Below are 21,741 nucleotides of genomic sequence, written 5' to 3' on the forward strand. Positions count from 1 at the left end.
CTAACATATTTTAGGACTTTGTTCTGTAAAACCTTAAGTGATTAAAAATCCCTGTATGTTTAGTTATTTAGATGGATGGGCATGCTCTTAGGAGTATTGATTGTCTGCCTTTCTACTTAATGTGTTGTTTGCCACCATTATCTCTATTATTATATTACAGATCGCCCATTTTGGCGGTATGAGTATTAAATTTACTAATTAAGTTCTGTAAAAGACAAAGGTGATAGTTCTGGGTTTTGCTTGTTAAAGTCTAAGCATTTTTATTTAGCTGATTCCCCCCCGCCCCCCTTTTTAATTTCAAAACGTTATGGTCATAATCACATATGGTGAATAGATACCATATTTTGAACATAAATCCTTTTTGGTCATCCAGTGATTTCATCTATTTGTGACTGATAGTTTTGTGTTTAGGATTATTCAATGGTTGCTCTGTTTGGGTATCTACACACTTCTGTTGAACTAACCAAAGCACAAAATTTGAAGTTAATGCTGGCTGTCCTCTGGCTCCATAAGACAGAAGGTACCTAATTTAGCATAAACCCTGCTGATACAAACTTAATTCATCAGTATTTTCTGACAAAGAGGCAGTTTGTGGAAATCAACACTTTCAGTCATTTTTGGTCTGGTACTGAAATGATCAAGGCTGGATTTTCTCTGCCGTTAAATCATTGACTTAGATCGCTGCTCCACTGTGAATTTATTCTAGTCTGCTTTTTTTCGTGTCTCTGACTCATGACAGTGTATTTGTAACCATATTCAGGAACTCATCCAATTAAACTAATTCAGAAAAACAAAAAAAGAATTAGTTTTAACCTGCATCAGTTCCCTAATCAGGTTTGTTGTGTTACTGCATATGTGCCAGGCTAGAATGAGTATTGATAGAAGGAACAAGCAATTAAAGGTACTGAAGGAGGAAGAAGAATTTGTTTCTGGGTCAGTTCCAGCCATTTGCTGATGTAAAGTGTTCAAATAACTGGGATCATCCCAAGCAGTGCCAATGGATATGGGTAAAAAAAATGTGAATGAAATGATCTATAGGGAATCATGAATTGATAATAAAAATAAGAAAATGTGCTGCTAGCTCAAAAAGAAATTTAATTTTTAAGTTGCATTTTACTAAATTTTTTTTTTTTTCATTTAAATTCTTGTAACAGTAATGCAGCAAAATGATTCAGGAAAAAAAAATGCATTCTTGTCTTTTTATGCAATTTTCCTTAAGATAAATATCTTAATACATTTCTCCACCCTATTTTCCTTCCTCCTTCTACAGTATTTTCAAATTCATTAAAACATTACTTACTTTAAGGTTATCAGCAACCTTGGGCCTCTGGAGTGGATTCTTAATACTCCCAGTCATCACAGAGTTCATCATGGTAAGCTAAAAGTATAACCTCTTATTCCTCAGTGCGTATGTTCTCATGCTCACTATTTGTATAATAATAAAGTACTCAAGTTGTACTGTAAAATTAGTTTTATAGAAGGATTTTAATTTTGATCATTGCTTCAAAAATAGGCTTTGTTCAGCTAGAAATGTCACAGTATTTTAAAAAACTTTTTTTTTTTTTAATGTTAAATTTAAAATTTTTGCATTTAAGATTACTTATTAGGAGGAAATTAAGCCTGAATAACATGAAATAATTTTAAGACCTTGAGCAAAACAATTCAACATTTGTAAACATGAAGAGTGATAGGAAAAAAAAAAAAATCTCATCCTTCCCTGACTACTAAAACATCAACTTGTCAATCACTAACAGATGCTTTTGCATTCAAATTCAAGCACTGAATGTGTGAAAAGATGTGGTTACCTTTTAGAAGAACTGTAAAATATTTTAGTGGAATTTGGTTTCAGCTGTCTGAATTATTGAAAAATCTCACTTCACACAAGTGCATGATGATTGACTTTTTATCAGTATTCAGAGGCATTCAAGACAGTACTGCATATATAAGTTGGATTAATAACTCCATTACATACTGAAAAATGTCATGAACGTATCTGAGGAATCAAAGTGGATTTCATAGATGCCCTTGGCTCATTCAGTGTGCGGAGATAATAAGTAAAAAAGTATTAGGGGGATGGAAGAACAAAATAATTTGAAACAGACTCAAATGCAGTTATATGTACAGAGGACGTTATTAATATTTATTATATCCTCTATGTGTAAAGTGTTTATGGCACTGTGTAGACTTTTTAAAAAGACTGTGGTGCTGCAAGTGTCTAATCCTTAAAATTTGTACAAGTACTGGTAATCCTGGAGGGAGACACTCTGCTCTTATTTACTCTGCTGTAAATCCAAACTAATCCTCTAATCCTGATCGGAGTTAAACAGAATCAATCCAGAGCTGATCAAGTGTGGTACAGTCACTCCATACAATCTCCATGAACATGGGGATGTGTAATCAATGTTTCTTTGCTCATACTTTTGATAGGACAGCTTATATACAAATACATTCCCTAGAAAACAGATAGAAGGATCAGTTTTCCTGACACTGAAGTTAACAATAATGAAGGCAGGATCAGACATATGGCATAGAAGATAGAGACAGCTGAAAGCTATTAATGACTGTGCATAAATATATTTAGCATATATTTTCTTAGGTATAAACTGGGGAAATGATTTTTGTTTGCTTTTTAATTTGTATTTATATTTTTAAGTGAGTTTACTCTCCAAATGAATCCTTTTGTTTCCAGAAATTTTGGGTGTGACACCTTTGATTTGTATGTTTGAATCTGAGTAGAAAGAGAGCAATAAGCCTAGTAAGAAAAAAAAAAAATATAGGCATATAAGGAATGATGGGTGCTAATGAAGAAGATTTCCCTTCATAATTCAGTAGAGTGTATTCTTACATACACAATTATTGATTTCATAAATGGTTTTTATAGGTAGAAATCCTTACTGCATTGACAAAAATTATGGCGGCACACTCATTATCTGGGACAGGATATTTGGTAAGTAAAAATAATGTGTTTTCCCTCATTTTTAGTTAGTGTGGCAAAAATATGTATACTTTTGAATTTGATTGTTGGTTCTGTTTTTTTTTTTTCTTCTTCCATCAGGAACATTTGAGGCAGAAGATGCAGAAGTTGTATATGGCTTAACACATCCAGTGAATTCATTTGATCCCATCATGCTCCAGGTGCTATAGTTTGTATCACTGACTGGTATCTTCAACAGCATTCACATTCAAAAGTAACTCCTCTCTTAAGCAGAATTGAAGCTATCCTTGCATTGCTGCGTAGTCAGTTAAATCATCTACAATTTCTTCACTATTTAATTACAAAACAATTATTTCTACTCACTGCATCGAGCGTATGCAGGGCTTGTAGTCATCATGAAAATACAATACAGTAACATTAACAACTAATTACAATGGTGATATTGTAATGGCCTTCAACTTGATGTCCATTTTGCTATATGCAAAGCAATATGCACTGAAGCACAAAAATATATATTTTGTCTGTTATTTGTCTTCTTTACATCTTGTTATTTCATAAATAAACCCATGGGGTAATATCTTTGCTATTATCTCTTCTGCATATTTACAGTTTAAGGTATGCCAGAATGATTTGTGTTGACAGCATTAGATAGCAGCCATCATGATCTCAACAAAACCTCCAGAACAGGTTGAATATAAGGGTTTTATTTAAAAAAAAAAAAAAAGGAAAAGAAAAAATAAGAAAAAGTGCTTAATGTGGTGCTGCTTAGATTTATTGGTTTAGGATTCACTTAAGCTGGATAAAAATTCTCTGTAAAAACCTCAGGGACTGAGAAGCATTGAAGTCCCTGTTTGCTCTTCATGACTGTTCACCCAAGGAGGCATCTCAAAGAATGAGAAATTCTACCTACAGGGGTGTCTGGGCTGGAAGCTGGAAGGATGGCCACAGCCCACAAAATTATGTCCGTTCCAGTCAGATACTAAATAATTTAGGTATTGAGAGTATGTCATGTCAAGGTCCCAGTAACCGAATTCTAGTTTAAAACAACCATAAATACATCTATACAATATACGAGGAAATACTCTGGATTGATTACAAGAGAGACAGATTTTCCTCAGGCCAGAAGTCAGTGTAATCCTCACTATAAACCAAGGACTTTGATACGACTCTTTCCTATTTACGTCAGGTTTTCTGAACCTCTGACTGTCTTCAACAATTCCTAATTTATTCTCGTTATGGACTTTGAAAAATCATTTACTTGGGAGCTAAAAATGAATAAAATATAATGTTTTATTAAATTTTATTTCACTAACAATGAAGAATTACTTGCTCTTTTTTTCAGTTACGTCCCTTGGCTCATATTTGGAGCACGTTTTGGGCCACACCTGGATTCTGCAATAAGCTTTCTGTCATATTCAAAGGGCCAGGCTGGGGACCAGGCAAACCTAGACTTGGCCTTCCTGAGGAAATCCCAGTGGTAAATAGAACATGCACAGGCTTTCAGTTTTGTGTAATTTACTTGGACCTCTTAATGCTACTGGATCAATGTTAAAAACTCTACACATGCTATTTTAAATTAGCAAATTAGCAGTCATAAAGCATAGGGGAAGATAAAATGGGAACAGAAACTGAAGGAAATTAATGTTTTAGCTCTCCTTTTTTTTTTTTTTCTTTTCATTTGAAGGAAAGAAATATATTTTTTTACTTCTCTTTTCATTATTCATTTCCTAAAGAGATTTTCAAAACTGTTCTATAGAGTACAATATTTTCTTTTTTTCTTTTAGCTGTGAACATAAACACACACACTGTCTCACACTAAGTAGCATGTAAATTTGATAGTAGATTATCTTAGTACAATTATCTCTGTCCCTTAATCTTTTTTTGTGGTTGTAAGTATAAAGAATACTAAGGAATAACAGGCCGGAGCAGGTCACTGTCAAAGGCTATTATCTCTTTTGCTTTATACAGATCACTGGAAAAGAAGTTCCCTTCAATCCAAGTGTACCGGTTTATTTTAATTGCTATGCAGTTGTACATTTTGCCGTAATAGTGGACTTGTATACTGAACTTCTTGGTACTGTGACCGTAAGTACTTCCTTTCTTTACTGTTAGCATGAGATGATGTTTCATAATAGGACACACAACATGATTAAATAATAAAGCATTGAGTAGAGGCTCTACAGCCTGACTCATATACTATTTTATTTAAACTATTGTAATAGTAACTAGAGTCTGTAAAAAGAATCAACATAAATGGCTAAATATATAGCTATCTAATATAAAATATATGTTTGGTATTTTTTATTAGTCAATATTAACCATATTAATTATTTACAGATAAATATGCTTAAATTAAGGAATTAAATTTAAAAATAATAAATGTTCCATGGAAGACATATGTGTCTGCTTCTGTTTTTAAGACCTCATGAGAGGAAAAATATATCTCAGAATTGAAACTATGTAGGTTTTAAGATGTCAAGGTTGGTCACATTGTTAGATGCCAATAATGCCTAAAATTTAGAAGGAAGATTGCAAAGGTCTTGTGGTGCTTGATGGTGGGAAGCTTGGTGTCAGCATGAGTTTGGAGTAGGTGGAGCGTAAGGGCAAATCCTTCTTCCAGTCTGGAACATACAACAGCATTGATAGAAGTAGAGCAAGGAGAGGCACATATTTCCCACCTCATGTTTGGGCTGACAGGATCTTCCTGGTAACACAATGTGGTTCCTCCATGGATACCTAGAAGTCTCTGAAGGTGAACTACAAGGCCGTCTCCACCTGCAAGAAGTGAGATATTAACTGCTTCCCTGGGTTCACAGCCTTCTAACTTCCTTTTCATTCTTCCTTCCTTGACAACTCTATTTTACTGAAGGTAAAATCTTTTCGTTATGAAGCATAATTTTAACGCATCTAATATTCCCAGAAATCAGCCAAAGACCGTTATCAAAACACCCCAAAAGTCTATCAGTTTGATAAAATGCCCCTTGGCCACCTTCTTAAACCCTTTCTAAGATCTCCTTGGTTGAAGAGCAGTCTTGTTGTGTTTGTGTCACCCACATTGCCATAGAACTGCTGTCAGGGTGCCAAGGGCCCCCTGGGTTCTTCAGCCTCTGCTCGCCTGTGGACTCGCCTTGTCCCAGCACACTCACCCAGTGATCTCCAACCCTTGGCCAGTGGTGGTTACTGTCCCCTGTCCACCTCGATGGACAGTGCAGAGCAGCACCCTTCTTGTGGGTCTATGGCCCTGTCTACTGGATGCCACTGGGCCCCAGCCCCTCTCACTGCACCCCGATGCCTTTGCCCATCACCAACATGTCTGAATCCAGTCAAGAGGCAGATTTCTAGAAATGTCTTTTGCATATCTGACCATGGTCATCCTTGAAAGATTCCAGAGGATTGCAAAGCCATTTCAAATTGTCAGAGCCATTGTCAGAAATCTTGTCCAAATGTTGATATTGTGGTCTTCTGGTTCAGACTTGAGTCCCAGGGCAAGAAGGGCAAGAGAAGGACTCTGTCTGTAATTATTTCTTGGGATACGTGGCAGCAGGCTTACAGCAGTTCTGGCAGCTCTGCATATACTAACTGCTACAGCCCTTTTTTTTCCAGGTATTTGATTAGATGTATTCTGAGTAACACATCAGACCATTAGAATGATGCAATTTTTGAGAAAAGTTTTAAAAACATTTTATGTATCATTCCTGATATAATATAAAAGCTACCTCAGGCATACTCTTCTGATTAATATTAAGTTATTCTACATATTGTGTTCACCTCCATAAAGGGTCACAGTGCAACTGCAGGGAATATGGAGATTACTAAACCATCTGAGGCTTAGCCTATTCTAAGTAATTTCTGAGGACAGGAAATTGAGCCAAAGATAAGGATAAATACCTCCAATGTATACAAGACATACAGTATACATGATTGCTAATGTTCTTATATCGAGAAAAGCCTCTTCAAGATTTTCCAGATATGCTTCTAGATTCCTACATAGCAGAAGCAAGTCGTATTTGCACTGAGATCACACTGTGGAGTTCTTGTTTGATTAGTTTTTTGTTTCTACTTTTTTGCTATTGCTTTTAGCAGCAAGAAGTAAGGAGTCTGCTTATGAATTTTTTCCTATTTTATTCATTTCTCTTTTCACCTTTTTGTGGTCCTGGAAGGAAAAATGGATGGTCCAAATTATTTTCTCTGCCGATAACTGCAACTGTTTAAGAATAGGTAATAAGGAAAGTTGAAAAATGCACCCAAGCCCCAGATGATCATTAAATTCTTGCTATCATGGAGGAAACGTCCTGAAGATCCACATTTATTAACTTATTGGAGGAAAACAACTAGAAAATTCTCTGCAGAAAACTGTAGGGTAATAAGATAGTAAGGATAAGACAGAGAGTGTCTAGAAGCACCTCATCTCAGGACATAAACCTTCAGCGTGGGTGTAGAAAGTGCTGGTCCCAAGGCAGAGTTCCAGCATCGCTCTGCAGTACAGTGGGGAAGCTGTCATGAGAAGGAAGCTTGTGTATGAATAACTTTTCTTGGCAAAAATCTTTCTTCAATATCAGTTTTCCACTACACTGAGTTATGAAATGTCTATGGATACAACTGGAACTTTCTGTCTGGCTATGAATTATGTCATAACTGTGGCATAGCTCCATAAATGGAGAAAGCTAACTGTTTTCCTCATTTTTAGGTATAAGTTCCATTTCATAATAGCCATAAGACACAGCACACAGCTATTACATTTCTCAAGTGATTACAGTTGCTCAGTGTTTGGTCTCACGCCCTGTAGAAGTGTTAAATTTCTCTGTTTGTAAAGAGCAACCATATACCTCCAGTCTGAATGACCTACATTTAACTTACAGAAAGAGCAAGACTAGAAGGAACAAATATATATATTTTCCACAGGAGAGAGCATACAGTGTTTATTTTCTATATAGTGATCTGCACTACATTTAGGGAATAAAAATTACTTCTGAGCTCTGCACATCTAGATCCGATCCAAAGCTCATTGAAGAAATGGGATTTGGATCAGTCCCAGAGAGAGTGCTAGGAGTGTAAAACTGCAGTACATTCAAAGCAAAAGTCTCATAGCTCCAGAACTGCATGTATCACATAAATCAAATTGAAGTGTGCCTTAAACACATTTTGCAGTGTCTTCTTTGTTGTTGATAGATACTGCAACATTTACTGTGCCTCTAATGCTATGAATATGTGAGCAGTTTTAATTAGAGGAAAAGTAGTAAGGGTAAGATAGATCTCTTGAAAGCTGAGAACACAACTCATCCATCAGTAGGACATCACCTAGTATATGGAATATACTGTATATGGAATATTGCTAAGAATTTACAAATTTTTTAGGAATTCGAAGGTAAAATAAATTCATACAAAGACATCTAACAATACAAATTTCATAGCATTGTATTAGCATTCTTCATTTAAATGTCAAAAGGTCTGATATATGACAGCAAGGCATCTGTTAGCTTATGAAACATGCTGACATCGTTTCTAGCAGTTCTTTTGAAACACTGAACACATCAGGAAGAGAAAATGCATTTATGTTATTCTTCAAAAGGATTAAAACAATCTGAGTTCTTTGAAATATAAAGTAAATTTGGAATATTTCAGTGTTCGTCTAATAAACATTTGGAAAAACATTTCCTTCATTTAAATTAGTTATTTTTTCGTTACTAAAAAAACTATAAAATAATAATGCTGTGGCATTCTGTCGATTACAAAGTCATGTAAGCTTCTTCCCAAATTCTATAACCCCACTCCTCTTTTTTTTTTTTTTTTTAAGGCTGCAAGATATTTTTAAAGCTTTCAGTGAAATCAAAATCCAACAGAAATATTTTTTTCTGTTTGATTGCAGCCAATAACCACATTACAAAGTTGTGACTGACTTGTAATTGGGGAACCTGCTGTGGTCCCACAGGTTTCTCTGTTTATACAAATACTCCAGTGTATAAATACTCATTTACTGTATATATGCATCCATGCATATTATGTTTAAGTGGAACTAGGATGCTAGCCGTAACGAAAGTGTAAAAGGCACGTTCTTTTCATACTGCAACTTGCAGTGTGTAGATTTAATATATGATGTTTCGTTTAGTGATATAACCCACTGACTGTTTTGTTGATTTTGGTAGAGTAATGCCTAGAAAATGGATGCTTCAGCTGCCAGCATCCACTTCATAGGGTGATAACATGTTTGAAAGTAAATAGAAGAATCAAGGCAGCATGTAACTGTACTACTGGAACTAAAAAGGAAAAGTTACGAAAGCAAACTAATAATGCTAAAATTTATGCTACATTGCTGGTTTTCTAAAAAATGTTATTCCCAAATGGCATCGTGGTGTATTCCACCACAGATTTCTTGGTAGTCCTTGACTAGGAGCACAAATGAGGGAACACTCTTTTTTTGCTGTATGTGAATGTGGTGCATGTATCTACAGTGAAGGGTAACTTACACTTTCTACCTTCATGGTTCCCAGTAAGGCTTTATGTTTCACCCTTCACCACTCCAGAGAGCTGAAGAATTGGGAGGTGGAAGGCTGCAACATTGTACGGGGACGTTACAGTGCCATGCATTTATGTGAATCTGATGGTAGTGCCAGTTTGCAGTTAACTGTGATATACAGGTTGTCCTTTGGAGTCCTCCAATCCTTCATGTTCTGGGCCACAGATGGCATTGGACCATAAGAAGTCTTACGAACAGCTAGTGTTGAAAATGTTATGGTTCAAGGAGGAAAGTGTCTTCAGAGAAATGGAAATTGGCCTGAAAAACAGAATCTGTAAAATATAAACATACCTGGCTCAGGTAGAGATTATGCTGAAGAACCTCATAGACCATTTTAACCATTTAAAGATAAAGGCTGGTTTATAGTTTGATTTTCCTAAATTATAAGGTTGCTTCAGTTCTGATTTACTGATATACATTAGAATGTATTTTGATTTTTTTTTTTTTTTTTTTTTCCTCTGGAAATCCATGTTTAAAACAACTGCAATCTATTAATTTCCTTTTAAGTTCTTGATCTATGTAGAGAGTGAAATAATAACGCCAGGCTTCAATTTTGCACATCTTAAAGAAAATGTGTAAGAGAAGTTTGCAGGGTCACACTCAAAAATTTTATATTCAAACCCTCTTTCTTCGTGAGGAGAAAGCTGCAGTCTGAATTATAATATTACAGTGTCTCTAATATCAAGCTTATCATTATTTCAAGGTCCATCAAGGACAATATAATAGAACAATAATAAAAATTGTTGTTGTTTCCTGAAAATATATTAACTTTAATTTTACTTTTCTTCCTACTCCTCTAGAAACGGCAGTTAAAATATATCTTTAAGCAAAGAAAAAAAATATATAAGAGAGAAAACATCACTAAAATATGAACCAGAAGTGTCTGCTTTGGAGAAGTGTTTCCATCATCCACTCAAACCCCTCTTAGTGCAGGGACCAAATTTAGCCTCTGGATTTGCAGTCTAGCTAATGACAAGAAATAGAATAATTTAGAAAGTTCTTTCTCTCCACTGATTACAGAGAATGCTTAAGTTAATAACAGGGTTTTAGGTACTTCAGTAAAGGTACTTAAAGGCAGGTAAAATGAATCAGCACCTCAGTTTTCTGAAACTGGAATCACAAGAAGACCCAGATGCCTGGGACTTCATGTCTGGTTGTCTAATGTTAGTCAGCTCAGAAACACTGGGAGGGCAAAAAAGTGTGAAATCATGCAGCTTTTTAAAATTGGAGACACCCTTATTCATTCATGTCAGGTGCTGCTGGATCCTTCCTGAAGACAGATAGTAACATTTGTTGTCTCAAAACCATTGCAGGTTCACGTGTTCCTTAAAGTGTGATTTTAGCCATATATTGTAATGTAGCAATTACATGACTTGCTTGAAATTTGGATTTGATGTTCAGTTCCTTTTCCTGCCTAAGGGGGATAACAAAACGTTATGTTCCTTTTCTCAGAATAGTGCCCTGCCACTGTGGGAACGTTTTTAGGGCAGTCTGTAGAAGGTAGTGCATTGCACTGGAAGCGAAAAGCAAAATCAGACTTACCTGGCCAGAAGAACTAGGTTTCAAAGAAGATGTAATTCTCCAATTTAAAAGTGAGGACAGTCTCTAAGGAGGAAAACCATGAATTCCAGTCCTAGGTCCCTCACAAACTCCTTTTTTTGACAAGTAACAATCATTGAAAAACATATCTGAAAAATGTATGGGTGAGTTCCCTTATGCCTGTGCCAAATCATGTTTTTTTCTTTGCTCACTTCTTGAAATTTTCGTATGAGCCAGTTTCGACAGGAAGCTGAAGTGGGAGTTGAACTTACCATGGCTAGATGAGCAGTTAAAGAACTACTTACTTTATTAAACTTAAGTAGAGCCTGTGCCTGATTTTTATAAAAAAAAAAAACAACACTGTCCAAAAATTTCATCACTTCAAAACAAATTGCTTCGTGTTAACAATGTGAAGTCTTTTAAATTTAGGATAGCTGTGGGATTTTTGGATTATAGAAACTGAAGTTTTCAGAAAGAGGACCCTTTTATTGACAAATTTGGAAACTTGTATTTGGAATTTGCAAATGTATTCCAAGTGATACAAATGTTGATAAAGGACTATAAGCCCATTAGAGCATTTTCTTCTTCCTTGACTTAAGCAAGAGTCTCCACACATAACTGCTATACTGAGTCCCCCCAGGGTTCAATATTTAACTAATCTCCTGTCTCCTGTGATAGCTGATAGCAGATGCCCAGGATAAGAATGTAAGAAAAGTGTAAAGAATATCCTTTCTCAAGTTCTACATATAAGTAGATGATGGTGGCAATCATCAGACTGAGGTTTTGTAAATTTATCATAAGGAGGGATGGAACAGATTGGAAATGCAGTAATGAATTTGATCTGTCCTGGTATAAATCTCTGCAACAGGGTAGCTTGACAGGCGTCATTTGTGAGAAGTGTGTTCTGGCTTGTAAACTGGTGAAGTTTCTGTTTAGCTCACTCATTGCTGGGATTGTGTTTTCTTTGTTCAGTAACAATTTCTTAAGGATATCTGAGTAGGTGCTTGTGATTCTTCAGTAAAACAACAGAAACCTGTCCAGCCTGAGTGTGTGGTTTGATGTGTTTTGCAAACATGGGCACTGTAAGTTCACACAGCTGTAAAACTTGAGAATATCCTCCTGTGGCCTCCCACGCTCACAGATAGTTACCTTAGATCTCTTTGCAGTGTAGGGGCCACCACTGAAGGAAGGTGGGCCTGTCACTGAGTAGGATTTATCAAAATCAGTGCAAGCATTCATAGATTTTAATTTTTCCACTGCCTGAAATCTTGAAATGCAAGATACTGTTCATAAACCTTGTTGCTGTTGAAGCCAGAAAGGGTTCCTATAACTCAGCCAGATCCACTATTTTTGTTTGGAGTTTTTTGTTGTTTTTTAAATGAAAAAACAAAGGCTTTTCAAAACTAATATTTGAAAGGAAGTCAGGGAGGGAACAAGAAAACTGATAAAATATTTGATTTTCAAAGGCAGCTGTGTAGAATATGAAAAATATTTAATAAATGAAAAGAAAAATCTCAGACTTCATAATGAAAATAATTTCTGTTTTCTTGCATTTGATTTATATAATTTTGATATAAATTTTAAGGACATAAATCCTCATGCTGCTATTTATGCAAGTACTAACACACATGTTAATGTTTAAAAGTGGTTTATGTCTGATTGAAGTTAATGGTATGAAGAGTTTTGTTGAATTGGGAACCAAGTGTCGAGTTGTCATGAAGGCACGTTAATTTTCTCATCAATGTATTGGTTTTGGTAGCCACTGGGATTCATAGAAGACTATTGTAAAGATGTGGTAACACAAAATTAAGAAAACTAACAGGGCTGCTGGGATTTTAATCTAGAAATAAATTTGTTCTCTCTTGGGTAAAGCCATACGGGAATCAAGTAATTTCAGGAAAACACATGAATATCTTAAAAATTATTTTGGAAATACAGCATTCAGGAAAAACCTATAAAGGTGGTTACTCCAGAAAAGTGAGCTATCCAGAGCAGATATTTTTGTTGTAGAATTTAAAGTAACAAATTACGTTAAAAGCAGACACTGACATAACTGAGTGAGGAGGTTGAAGCTACTGTTCCGTTAAAACTCAATTTCTCTTCAGAAAATTATTCTAAATGAATTATTTGTCTACTTTTTAACAGATGTTATCACAGGGAACTGTTCTCCTGAGAATTGGCTTTATCATTCTGTCCCTGACCTCTTTTGGACTACTTATGGAGAACAGGTAGGATACAAATACACCTTTTTTTTTTTTTTCTTCTTCTCTTATTATGCATAATTTATCATTATATGGATATCTCAAGTGTATCAGAAATTATATTGATAAAGAAATACAGATGCACTCAGACACATATGTTGCTATCTGTTGACTAGAAAATAATACATGACTAACAGCACCTAAACTCAGGAGTGTTCCCGTATCAGTTGTCCCTTGCAGAAAAGTTATGGGATGGACTACTCCTGTCACGCCTCTGTGCTTGCGTTGGCTGGGTCTACATCTCTGGGTCTGGGACACTGGCAGGCCAGTGAGACCTACAGGCTGTCCCAAGGCTGTTCAAGGTCAGACCACAACAGAATTGTCAGTCCTGTGGAGCATGCCGTAGGTGTCAGATACAGTGATGAAAAGCACACAGTGTATCTCGGAGTAGACTCAAAATCATGTGACGGATGGTGTAGGCTTAAGACTAAATTCAACCAGTATGGATTGAAATCAAACTGGATCTTAAATACACCAGCCCATACACTATGGAAGTAGTCCATACAGGCACCATGACCCTGCAGAAGAATAAATATCAGCTACAGTTTCTTTACAAAGAAACTATGCCCTGCCAGAGCAGAAATGTGGAATAGAAGCTTCCTTGGAGACTGAGGTGTCAGTTCTGCTTTGCACCTGCTGTTCGATGTTTTCAGAAAGGAATACCTTTCATTTGTATGGGCTGAACAATTTATTTCAGGATAAATAGAAATTGTGAATATGCCAGAGATGTATATAACTTAGGGAGTTAATAATGTGCGTTAGTAAACATTTACAGAAACAGACAAATGAAAAGATTCTGAACTACTCATGTAGCAGTTTTCAGAATTTTGCTGTTGTCATTTCTGAGATCAAAAGAGGATAGCTATATATGCAGCTACCTTTGTGAGAACTCATATGTAGTTTGTGAGTATGTGTCTTCTCGCACCTAGCCAATTCAGTGTTGTAAGTCCATGTAAGGTGTATACTATGAAAACTTAACTATAAGATTAAGAAAGGTGACTTCGTATAAGTGCAGGAGATCACAGGCTATTTCTACCTTCTCTTTTTCACTGAAATTAACAAAGAAGAAAAGATTGAATGTTAATCTGAATTAATTCCTGTTTCTAGGCCCAAAGCAGGAATTTCGGAAATCATCCGCTGTTTAGTCTTCATAGGTGTGTACAAACTTGGCTACTTAAGGAGTCAGTTTTCTTACTTGGGCTATGTTTATGAGGTAAGACATTTATTTTGAAATGTCTATGCCAATGGCTCTAGAATTTTTTATCTTTTTAGAAAAAGCAGAAACACTAAACATATATTTTGCTTCCTTATTTTTTATTATACTATTTGAGTAGAATATTGATTTATTTCTTATCTGTTTATTTCTTACTTTTTGTGATTAACTTGAAAGAAAATTATTGGGTTTTTCTGTAGAGATACCAATTTCCATTGAAAAAAAGTCAGGAAAGTGTATATATACCATCTATTGCAAAAATAATTTATTAGTAGACATATGCTCTGAAGACAATAATAAAAATGTGTTGCTGAATTTGAACTTGATTAACTCACCTTTTCATGGGACAAATCTGAAAATACTTGGAGGCTGAAAGAGTCTTAAATATCAAATATTTTGTCTGTACTTATACTGTACCTCTGAAACAGACTTTTAGCCCTTGACAAAGGTAGGATGCTGGACTAAATAGACTTCCGGTGTGATTAAGTATGGTTGCTTTTGGGTTACTAGGACTTATTTTTATCCTGTTTGTGACTTTTACTTTTTGAGCTATCTTTTTCTTTTTTTCAGTACAGGTGGTATTTCAGAATAGCTCTTTTGATGTTATCTGAATAAAATAACACTAAATCATTAATATGATTCTGATCTGAATAACATTCCCAAGCTACCTAGTGCTGGTTACCAGCAAAGACAGTTATCAGCAAGGTTATGAACAGGTTGCTGGACTAGTAGAACTGTTACCAGAAAGTTACCTTTTGGCTTAAAACCAGAAAAAATGAGATAAAACAGTAGAGATTGAGCCTCAAACCAAGTTCAAAATGGTTCCTTTGACTTGAAACATCTGTTAAATTTATAGGAACTTTCCTAATTGGAGGTTTCTGGTAGTAGTGCTGATTCCCCCGCTTTTCTAAAAGATCAGGCAATAGTATAATGGAAAAATATGCTACTGTGGGTCTTCTTTTTTCTTTGTTGTTGTTGTTGTTGTTGTTTTTGTTGGGTTTTTTGTTTGTTGTTAGGTTTTTTTAACCTGGGATAGGAAACCATAACTATTGGACAATATTTAAAGCTAGATAAATACCACTAATCAAGAATGGGTTTGATTTTTTCCCATTTAGTTACATTGTCAAAATTTTGGTATATAGATCAAACAGTTCTTGAATTCCTTTGATAAGAGTGTGCCAGAATTCACAAGATATTTTAAGGATTTTTACTTGCTTAAATACCATTTGGAAAATGTTTTTATTATTTATTAAGTAACCTACTATAGTAGAGGCTACTGAAGGAAAGAATTCTAAAATTTGGCAATTAGTTCTATAGCCCTTGAGATACAGCTCTCAGACTTGACTTATTTGAGTATTCTAACTGAATTTGCAGAGAATTGTATGTCAAAATATACACTCTGAATTAAAAAAAAAAAAAAAAAGTACTTGCCTTGCTGAGGAGTGTGTGTAAACATATGTAACACGTGTAAAAGTGTCTCTTTCTAAGAAAGTAGTAGAAATAAAATTATCAGGTTATTCTATTATTTGTAGGGAACTATACAGCTTTCATGAAGATAGTAAAATAAAATGGTTCTTACTCTATTCTTTACATGTATCTATCAAACTTTTAACTGCCATCTCAAGTTTTTCCTACTGTACTTTCCTATCCTTTCTTCTGTCTAGTATTTTTCCTTCTATTCTTTATATTATACTTCTCTGTACTCTTTTTTTAGTCCCTTTTTTGGTACTAAGTAATCCATTTTTATCAAGAAACAGGAGTACCTTGCTCACATTTTTTTTCTTGGAAAATACTGAAAAAATAGGCAAAAATATCTTTTGCTCTCAGGGACACCAGAATAGATAATGCTTCTGAGTAATGCCAATACGCCGACATATATTTTTATTATATATCACAAGTTTGTGATACTAATAGCTTTTGTGATCATAGAAGCATAGAATAATATATTATTAATATTATTGGAAGGGACCTTCAAAGGTCATCTAGTCCAACCCCCCTGCAATGAGCAGGGATATCTTCAACTAGATCAGGCTGCTCAGAGCCCTGTCTGACCTGACCTTGAATGTTTCCAGGAATGGGGAATCTGCCACCTCTCTGGGCAACCTGTTCCTGTGTTTCACCACCCTCATTGTAAAAAATTTCTTCCTATATGTAGTGTGAATGTATATAATGAACTTCAAAGGATCCCCCATTTTGATATAAATGATCTGCTTTTGCTCTTATGGCATACAATTTCTGGATTCATGGTATGAATGTTCTTATGAGTGGTAATATTGTTATAATGGGATTTATGATAAAAAAATTCTGAGCAAAGGGAAACTGCCAGAGATTTGTCAGTTCATGTTGAAAAGTCTTCAAATATTGTTTTAGCTCAATATTGACCTGATCATTTTGTACCAGTAACACCAGAAAGCAAAATCGATAGATAGATAAATAAAAGTTTTTCACAGAAATTAGGTCTAAAATTTGTCTTTAAAATTGTTTTTGTTCAAGATTCAAACAGGTTATCTATCCTTCATAGTATAATAGTGTAGATAACTTTTAACATCTTGTGAGGCCCATAAACACAGACCTCTCTCGTAAGAAATTTTCAAAATTTCTACTACGTATGTACTAGTAGTTTTTTATCTGCTTGCTTTTCAACTTCCTTTGCTCTGTTCCACTTTTCAAATCCACTTAACATTTTTGAAAGGTGCAAATTAAAACATCTATTTAAGCTTTTCATTTGCCTCTGGTAAATATTCAATTTTTAACATGCACCTGGATTTAGCTGACTTTGATCTGTTTAATGTTATATTTCTAGTACTCATAATCTGTAATGTAATCACTTGAGTGATGTCCTCCTTGCGTCATCATCCTTATATGTTACCAAATAAACAATTTTTTAGTAATAAAATATTCATGAGCAATAGGAATGAATGCACAATATCATGTAAAAGAATTTCTGTTTACTTTTTTTTTTTTTTTGTCTATAAATTGTGCCTTTCAGGGCACTTACTTAGGGATGAAGAAAAATTAACTGCAAGAGGCGTGATAGCACTTCTCAGTGTGTCTAGAATTGAACAAATAATTCTGTCCCAGCATTCTTAAGTTAATGGTGCACATTGCAGCAAAGTGTAAGACTGATTTTGCCAACAGCATGTTGGATAATTAGTGAAAAAGTATGAGACTCCTGACTATATGTTCGGTTTTCTGCTGTGACTGTTTCATATGTTGATATTTCTCATTAATGTTTTAGAACCAGTAGGTAAGGTTTCAGATCTTTGCAGTTACTATTTGCGGGGTACTCTAACTAGCAAAAATAGGTGATTTAAACTGCAGATTATTGCATTTGGCTCATAAGAAGGTCTGACAGTTATCAGAACTACTGCATAGGAAGAAGTCCGCCTAGATGAAAGCTAGAAGGAAAATACAGAAGTAGTGAGAGAAAAGTAGGGGAGCAATGAGAGAGAACAACAGAGGAAACAAGGAGCAAGCCTTTCTATTTTTTCCATTAAATTAGCTCAGGTGAGTGTGAAAAAAGCAGCTAAGGATTGCAATTCCATCACGAGGAGCAGTCCTGTCCTCTGGCTCCAGCCTCTTACCCTCACTGCCCAGCTAATTGGGTTAGCCGGCTGGTCTGATTTGTGAAGCCAAAGATTCTTCTTCAGCTAAGTGATGCAACTTGCGGTGGATTAAGAAAGGTTCCTAATGCTGAGGCTCAGGGAAGGTGGAAGTAGAGGGGTGTAAGAAGGAAGGACTTCTGGTTTTGCTAAACCTGCAATCTTAATATGGTTGTTAACTGTGTCCACAGTCTAGTAAGTACAGCACTGGTTCTATTGATACTTTGATGTTCTGTGTTACCAGCCTTGGTTCCACGAGAAAACTATGTTATTTTAATGATTATTTAAAGATATTGTTATCCCTGCTATTGTATGTGAAGTCTAGGGGATCTTTCCTTACCCAAACAAGACAGTAATTTGAAGTTATCAAAGTTAGAAAAGTGACCTTTTTTCCCTTCTGGGAGCTGGAACTATGCATGTTTCTTAGCATGTGTTTTCTGTTCCTTGTGCTGCCTGTATTTCATATGGATGGTTAGGTGAAAGAAGCAGGGGGTTTTGGTGTTTGTATTTTTTTTTGGGGGGGGTTTTCCTGTTTTTAAAAGAAGTGGTGATGTTTGAGGAAATTTTTATTCAGATCTTGAGAAAATTGTTTCTTGAGTGCAGGTCACTGAAAACCTTGATGATGGGGCAGAGATATATTTAACTGGTTGTAGACAGCGAACTAAGGAGCTAATGTGTTTCTGCTTGGGGATGTGTGCTGCCACGAGCTATACTAGTTAGTTTTCTTTAAGCTGATTACTTCATGGCTTTGTAATGTGGTCATCATGTGTGTTAATAAAGCCAAATCATTTTCTGTCAGACTGGGCCTGGAGTCTCCTAACCACCTGGAGGTAGCAAAAAACATTGCTTGGGTGTTCAGTTATGTGACAGTTTAGCAGGCACAATATGTAAAAATAAATCTGTGATGATGGTGCACCTCTTCAAAGTGTTTCCATCCAACTGCTCTGGTTTGGCATCGGCCAGCATATTCCATGAGCTGATTTTGGTCAAGCACTGGCTGTTATTTGACAGTAGTACTAATGAGGAGCAAGTAGAAATGAGAGCCATTGACATGTTGTTGGAACTCTTGTCTTAAATATTTTCACCAGCTCTCATAGTGGCTGCAATTTGGTACTGAGAAAGACTCTTAAACTAAAGGGCTAGGAGTGAGGAAGGTAATACAGACATCTGTCTTGATGTGCTTGTTTATCTTTTACCTTTGTTTCAGCTAAGGTATTGTATCTGAATTTTCTTCACCCAGACTCTGTCTGCACTGCAATTTCCTGGGCTGCCTGGCTGTGAAAGCCCTGGCAGGCATGTATTAATTTATAGGTAGGAAGGACAAAAATGTAGGACAACTTTCACTGAGGAAAAGAGAGGAAAAAAGAGAGGTTGTGATATTTAAAATTAATAACTTGTTTTCTGTTTTATGTGGGCATGTAGTCCATTAGAAATATAACCAGCTTTGTAAGATATATAAAATCTTGTGCTGCAGGGTATAATTTGGCCCTTAACTATGAAAGCGGAAATGAACTTTGTTGTGGTCAAATTGTTTATTTACTCCTCCAGAGTATCTAAACTTAGTAGATGCAGCTGTTCCAAACACTTCTGGAGACAATATTCTGTACCAAATGGACTGCTTCTCTGATCTTTGATGCAATTCTGTTATTTCTTATGAGTGTGTCAACTAATTTGTCTGGATAAAATATAGAATATCTCTTTATTAAAGAACTGATTTTCACTATATTCTGTGTTCCACAGCAGTCCCTCTTAATGTGATATATTACCACGCTACTTTTTTCTCCTTTCATCGTACAAAGACTTGCTGTTACCTCACTTGTTTCTTAGTGTAATTTACCAGCATTGGAAAACTGACTTATGAGTACCGACTTAAAGCAAACATTTACTCATAAGAACTTATTTCCACATCAGTGATAGTTTTCTGCACTGTAGCATTTTTCCTTGGTCCCTCATTATGATCATCTGTGCCACATTTTAAAGAGCAGCATATCCCATATTTGGTTTCCATTAAGGTGAAAGCTCCATGCCCTGTGCTGTGATTTATGACCTTAGTATTTATGCAGTCTCTGTGCCCTAACTAGATTGGCTGGCCTATTTTAAATGTATTTTAGAAGTGAAGCTGGGGATGGAAGGAAACTCTACTACCTTATGATAAAAAGCCTTGTCAACACACATGGAATTAAACAAACACGAGTTGTAATCTGTATTTTCTATGTTAGCTTCATTCAGAAAAGTCTGCTATACCATGCAGTGTATCCCGGGGACTGGACTTTTAATATTCTTGACAACTGCCCTAAGGGGAATAATGTCCCTTAGAAAAAGTCACAGTAAAATCTGGCAGTAGATTAAGTTAGTTTCCACTTAGGTGTGACAGCAGAGTCATTACTGATTTTAGACTTAGCCAGTTTGAGAGTCGGCTTCACCACCATCAACTAAAGACTATGATGTATAGTTCCAGATGCTCTGGCCAATTGACCGTAAAATTGCTCCACATTTCTGGCAGAGCAGCCAAGCTGGAGCTTTTAAAATCTCCACTCCCTGAGCTCAACACCCTCCCCCTCTGCTTAAAAGCTGCTCATTATTCTTCTTCTGCCCGCTGATCTTAGCAAAAGAAAAACTTCTGGAATCAATTAGAAGTGTCTGCACTTGATGAGATTTGCACGTGAGTTCGGAATTGCGAGGCTTTGATAGTGTCAGCCAACAGCTGCAGTTTCAGGTGGTAAAATGGGGGAAGGAATTTTCCAGGGTTTATTTACAATCATAAAATAAAACAAAAATCAAGACAAGTTGGAAACCATCTAATGTGTTGTTAAAATGAAGCCTGAATTGGGTTATATATTTATTTTGTCTAAAAAAAGTAAACTGGTGGTTTATTATCAGGATCTTTTCAATTACCTTGCAATTATTAGGCTGTATAGAGTGGTTGTAATAAAATGCAAGCTATGGTCTGTTTGCTGTAGTTTTAACTGTGAAAGAGGCATCTGCTATTACTTTTGTCACTTTAATTGCTTGACAAGACAAGGAGGTAGTCATGCTTAATAGAAATCAGAAGCATGCAGTCAAAGATGAAGCAAAGGTGATACTCTGAAGATAGAAAATACATATTCACATATACGGTCTGAAATTTTGTGTTTTGTTCTGTCAACACTCACATTGATAGTTGTAAAGTTCATTTTCTGACCCTTTTTAGCCCAAAGCCGTTAGTGATTGATTTATATCTGCATTTTACAGGTAACAACCATGCGAAATGAAGTTAGTAATGTTCAGTTCTACATCTGAAGGTGTCTTTGTGTAAAGGAAACTGTGCCATTTCACACATGTTGTTACTAATTTGCATTGCAGACTGGTTTGGTTCATAAAGCGTAATTTTTCTAAAAAGCTAGTAATGCTACAAACCCCATCAAACTACATTCTTTTCTATATTATATATCATAATAACACATGGATGATAATGGAAATATCCATAGCAGTGAATTGCTTCACCAATATTAATCCCTGGTGACTACTAAGATACTCCACATGGGTAGATGTTTCTGTACGTGTAATTGCAGTTCCAGTACTAGAGTATTAACTGACTTTTTTTTTGCTAATGCACAAATGCATATATTCGTTTCATACCTGGATTTCTCCTGCAGAGGCAGTACTGTTAGGAAAACTAATCTGTGGAGTAATTTTTT

General features: G+C 35.6%; 1 protein-coding gene across 1 annotated transcript in view; it reads left to right on the plus strand.

Moving 5' to 3' along the window:
- The window catches only part of AGMO (alkylglycerol monooxygenase), a 195,082-nt gene that overhangs the window by 97,371 nt on the left and 75,970 nt on the right, over window positions 1-21,741 (plus strand). The window contains exons 6-12 of the mRNA XM_026843119.1: window positions 1,307-1,373; window positions 2,882-2,947; window positions 3,056-3,135; window positions 4,278-4,412; window positions 4,904-5,020; window positions 13,134-13,216; window positions 14,357-14,462. Coding sequence (XP_026698920.1) covers window positions 1,307-1,373; window positions 2,882-2,947; window positions 3,056-3,135; window positions 4,278-4,412; window positions 4,904-5,020; window positions 13,134-13,216; window positions 14,357-14,462 — 654 coding nt within the window. The remainder of the gene's footprint in view (window positions 1-1,306; window positions 1,374-2,881; window positions 2,948-3,055; window positions 3,136-4,277; window positions 4,413-4,903; window positions 5,021-13,133; window positions 13,217-14,356; window positions 14,463-21,741) is intronic.

Source organism: Athene cunicularia (assembly GCF_003259725.1).
Source record: "Athene cunicularia isolate RWA chromosome 2 unlocalized genomic scaffold, athCun1 chr2_part1, whole genome shotgun sequence".
Taxonomy (NCBI): domain Eukaryota; kingdom Metazoa; phylum Chordata; class Aves; order Strigiformes; family Strigidae; genus Athene; species Athene cunicularia.